This window comes from Echinops telfairi, unplaced genomic scaffold, assembly GCF_000313985.2.
Source record: "Echinops telfairi isolate 266 unplaced genomic scaffold, ASM31398v2 ScPeMD7_7457;HRSCAF=8495, whole genome shotgun sequence".
In the NCBI taxonomy this organism is placed as follows: Eukaryota; Metazoa; Chordata; class Mammalia; order Afrosoricida; family Tenrecidae; genus Echinops; species Echinops telfairi.
The window spans coordinates 43,303,823-43,308,288 of NW_022111357.1; the positions used below are offsets into that span (position 1 = coordinate 43,303,823).

At 63.1% G+C, this 4,466-nt stretch overlaps 1 protein-coding gene across 1 annotated transcript in view; it reads left to right on the forward strand.

Annotated features, from left to right (window-relative positions):
• Positions 1–4,466, forward strand: part of FAAP20 (FA core complex associated protein 20) — a 22,067-nt gene that overhangs the window by 5,739 nt on the left and 11,862 nt on the right. Inside the window, exon 3 of the mRNA XM_045299227.1 lies at positions 2,889–2,989. Coding sequence (XP_045155162.1) covers positions 2,889–2,989 — 101 coding nt within the window. The remainder of the gene's footprint in view (positions 1–2,888; positions 2,990–4,466) is intronic.

A 4,466-nucleotide genomic window follows, 5' to 3' on the forward strand; every position in this document is an offset into this window, starting at 1 on the left:
GGGGGTGGGGGGAACAGTCAGTGCAAAGGCCCTGGGGGCAGTGCATGCTTGCGTCTCAGCAGGCCTGGGGGCAGAGGTGTGTGCTAGGGTGGGGATGGGGGCTCTGGAGCAGGCCTTTGCCCCCTCCAGAGGCCTGGGCTAGGGTGGGCACTGCTCTGAGACCCGGACGTCTCCTAAGTCATGGCCCTTTGCTGACCGGCCTCCCTCAGAGGGGAACGCAGGGCTAGGGACGAGGAATCGATTGGAAAGGGACGAGGCTATTTTTCTGAACATTTTGTTCCCAGTCCCGCCCCCAGCCTGGCACCAAGACGAGGTGGCCAGCCAAGGGGAGGGCCCTCTGCTGTCCTGGCCCAGGCCCCTCGCACCCCTCCCTGTCCCTGCCCGGGGACCCGCTGCCTGTGACCCTGCCTGCCCTGTCGCTTTGTGGGGTCAAATAAACAGGCTCGCTGGTATGGCAAAGGGCGGCAGGAGGCTAGGGGCACGGGTGCCCAGAAGGCTCCCCACCACCCGTCCCAAGTCCACCAGCTGCCCTGGGCCCGAGCAGGGAGGGCCGTCCAAGTCCACTGCCGTCCTTCCAGGGGCTGGGTCAGCCGGCTGTGCTGCCCAGTGGCTCCCCTCCCCATGAGTAATATTTAACTTGGAGGGCTCGCTGACAACGCAGGAGCAGGGAGAGGAACAACAAGTTTGGATTGCAGTCCGCTCGCCAGGAGGGTAGAGAGGGAAGGCGGGGGAGGGAGAGAGGAAGGGAGGAAGGAGCGGGAGGCGGCCTTCAGGCAGGCAAGGCTAGGGCCTGGCCTCAGCGCCTCAGGCCCGTTGTGCACCCCAACCCCGGGTCCTCAAAGAATCCAGGCCTGTGCCAGGACTGTCCTACCCCCATCGGGCGTGGACTGAGCCCCGAGCCTCCATTTCCCCAGTGGGGACCAGAGGAGCCGTGAGACCCAGTTCTGGGCCAGAGCACTTGACACTGAGAGACACAAGGGGTCGTGGGCAGTATGGGGGGGTGGGTGGGGGACCCGAGGGAGCTTAAGGACCAGCCCTGGTGGAGGCGGAAAAACCCGGAGAACCGGCGCCTTACATGGGGCCCGGCTCTCGTGCAGAATGGAGCCAGGATGGGGTCTCTTCCCACACACAGACCACCACAACACACACCCTCGCCCGGGCACCCGCCCACTGGTCAAGGCTGGTGCCCACAGGCTTGGCTGCTCCTCATCCTGCTGGGCAGGGAGCCCTTCTCAGGAGGCCACCGTCCTGGCCAGCGGGTGGCCCTGGCTGCCTCAGTGGGCCCAAACACGGGGCTGTCTGTGCTCCTGTAGCAGGAGGGGCTGAGTGAAGGAGGCCGCGCAGTGCTGAGCTGGCTGGAGGAGGAGGAGAGCAGAGGGATTGGCTGCTTCCCTCCTGACACCTGGACTGCTGAGGGGTCCCCCCCGCCCTGCCCCCCCCCGCGCCCCCCCCACCGCCCCCCCGGGCTCAGAACTCGGAACCTCAGCCAACGTCAGGTAATCAAGAGCCAGACTTAAGAAGGGTCCCGGGGGTCGCATGAGAGGGTCCCAAAGTCGTCAGGACATGCTACTTAATTCCACATTCTGCCTCCCCTTCCCCCCTCCCCCCAGTCCTGCCAGCAGCTCCCCACACCGCGTGGACTGGCGTCTTTCACTTGGATACTGTCAAAGTGTTCCGGCTGCTTGTTTTCCTTCTGTTCCCCAAGGTTGTGTACTTGGAGACAGGCTTGCGCTGCCCTCCTCACCCTCAGGAGCCCTAGTGGCTCAGGGGGGCGGGGGGGCGGGCGGGGGCTGAGCACTTTGAGCTGCTAGCCACTAGGTCAGGGGTTCACATTCCCCAGCTGCCCCACGGGGAAGAGAAAATGGCCTGGGCTAAGTCTCGGAAACCCCAGAGGTGGCCACCTCGATAGGATCCAACGGGTTTGGTTTCACGGGGCCTCTTCTTGTGGGTGGCCCTGAAGTTCCTTTGGGTGGGAAGGAGGAACGCGGGCGGGGTTCAGTGGACTGAACAGGCAGGGGACAGCCACCCTGGGGATGGCAGAGTAGGGCGCCTCACACGGCGAGAGGGCGTCTGGACATCCTCCCCGCTGAGGCACACACCTGGTGGGGAGGCCCAGAGTGGACCCCCTCCCAGGGCTGGGTCTGTGCTCGGCCAACCTTGGCTGGGGTTGGACGATGTCGTCCTGAATGTCCTCCGGAAGTTACCGTCCCCACCCAACGTGGCACTCCGCTGTTGAATTCTCAAGAGACCCAGTAAGGCCTTTGAGGGCTTGGCCAGGATCCCCAGCCAGGTGGGGTAATTCTCTCTTAAAAGCTGGTTGTCCAATAGCCAGCCACTATGTGGCGCTCAGGGACTTGGGACATCCCTTCTGTCCCGCTTCCTGACCAGACCTGTCCCTGAGGCCTTGGCCCGGCTGGGTGCTCCCTCAGCCTCTCTTCCCCCTGTGTGAATTCTTCCTCCAGAGAAAAACGAAGTGCTACTCAAATTCAGGAGGGGTCAGTGTAGGGGGGTCTGAATAGGGAAGGGTGAGACCTGGGGGCCCCAAGCTCCCCACCCTAGCCGAGGGGGAGGGAGATGCCTGCTCCACTCAGAGGACAAAGGAAACTGGATAGCAAGGGGCCCCACTCGAGTCTCGGATACAGATATGGGGACCCCTGTTCCCCTTGAGACACAGGCTCGGTGAAAGGAGGGGCCCTGCTCCTGCCTCAGGGAGCTCCCTGCACTGCAGGGGCTCTGGGGCCAGACTGGAGAGAAAGGACAACCCCCGGATGGGGGTGAGGTGTCTCCTGTCACCCTTCCTGGCCCCACTCACACTGTGGCAGTGTGCTGCTCAGATCCGGGGAACCCCTTGCAGCGGGCCCTCAACCTCCTGTCCTGTCTGTCCCCAGCTTCGGCCCAGGCCACACTCTCAGGCCTCTCACCACTGCCCAGCTGCTGTGCCTCCGCCGTAGCCGCCCCACACCGCATGCCAGGCTTCAAAGACCTCTGGGTACAAACGTGCAGACGCCGGCGGTCTACATGTTGAAACCTAGCATTTTAGGCGTGTTTGGGGGAAGCGAAGTATCTTCTCGACACTCACTGCGCTTGTATCTTTTTACTTTTTAAAAAAACATTTTGTTGTGAATTGGGAGCAAATGTACAGAGCACATTGGTTTTCCATTCAACAATTTCTACCCCTTCGTGTAAGGGCCCCCTTTCCGGCTTCCTCCCTGTCCCTGTTCCCATCCCCTCCTCCTTTCCTGCCCCTCCCGGACTGCCTTTGCTTTTTGCTGGTTTGCCCCGGGCAGCTACACACACTTAAACAACATCCAGGCATTTCTATTTCTACTGAAGGAGGCCGGACTGGGTCGGCTGGGCTCTGAGTGTGATTCCCAAGGTGGGTGGCCAGCGTGGGCCCTGCTCACGGCTCACGGGACCTGCTGAGATGACCGGCTGCCTAGGTAGGACTAGGAGGTCACTGCTGGATGCCCTGTCCCAGCCCGGAGCTCACAGGTTGTCCTCGCCTCCTCCTGTGCTGGGGACAGAGGTGGGAGAGCGTGCAGACAGGCCAATAGATGGCCGGGGTGCTTGGGGTGGGGGGTCCCAGAAGGCTGGAGCCAGAGGAGGCTGGGCTGGGGATATAAAAGGGAAAATGGGCCAGCAAACAGAAGGCAATGACCAAAGCTGGGGCTGAGTGGACACTGCACTGCTGACGGCCAGGGAGGGGCCAGATGCTGAGCCTCCCTCCTGCATTCTGGTGTCACCGGCCAGCTTACCCCTAGTCTGTCATCAGTGCCTTCTGAGCGGTGGAGAGGGGGGAATGGGGCAGCTGGGGCTGCCTGCCAGGCTCAGTGTGCCCACCCTCTCCTGGGCATGATGGTCTCAGGAGACCCTGGGATGGTGACAGGAAGGGTTCTCTCACCCACCATCTCCACAGGTGTCTGGGGCCGCCATCTCCTCCAGGGCAGTCCTTGGACACAGGGCCCAGCTGTGGGTGACCACCTGGTTTGGCAGTACCCCCCGTGGTGTCCTCCCACCACCACCGTCAGACTCCCTCTTAGAGGGGAGAAAGGAGTCACTCTTTGGGGAACTGACTGTCTAGGGCACATCCCAGCGGCGGGTAGATTCCTCAAAGGAGGTGGCTCGAGTCAAGGGCAGCCTTTAGCCTGCCATTCCATTCAGGGCATGCCAGGGCTCGGCGCAGAGCCAGGGCCAGACACTGGTGGAGGATGCTGGCAGGACTCGTGGCGCCGGGCACCCAGGCTGAGGGACACTGGCTCTTGAGCCAGCTGTAGTGCTGGCCGGCCGGCCGGGCCCTCCATCCGGGGTGCCTGGTTCATGTGGGGCTGGCCTGCTGAGGCCATGGGCAGGCAACGAGGAGGGGGCTGCTGGGCACGGGTGCGGCAGGCGGGTGGGACAGTCCTTGCCTACAAGGCTCCTTCTGGTGGCGCTCAGGCTCTGTCCCTGAGTCCTGGCGAGCTCTTCCT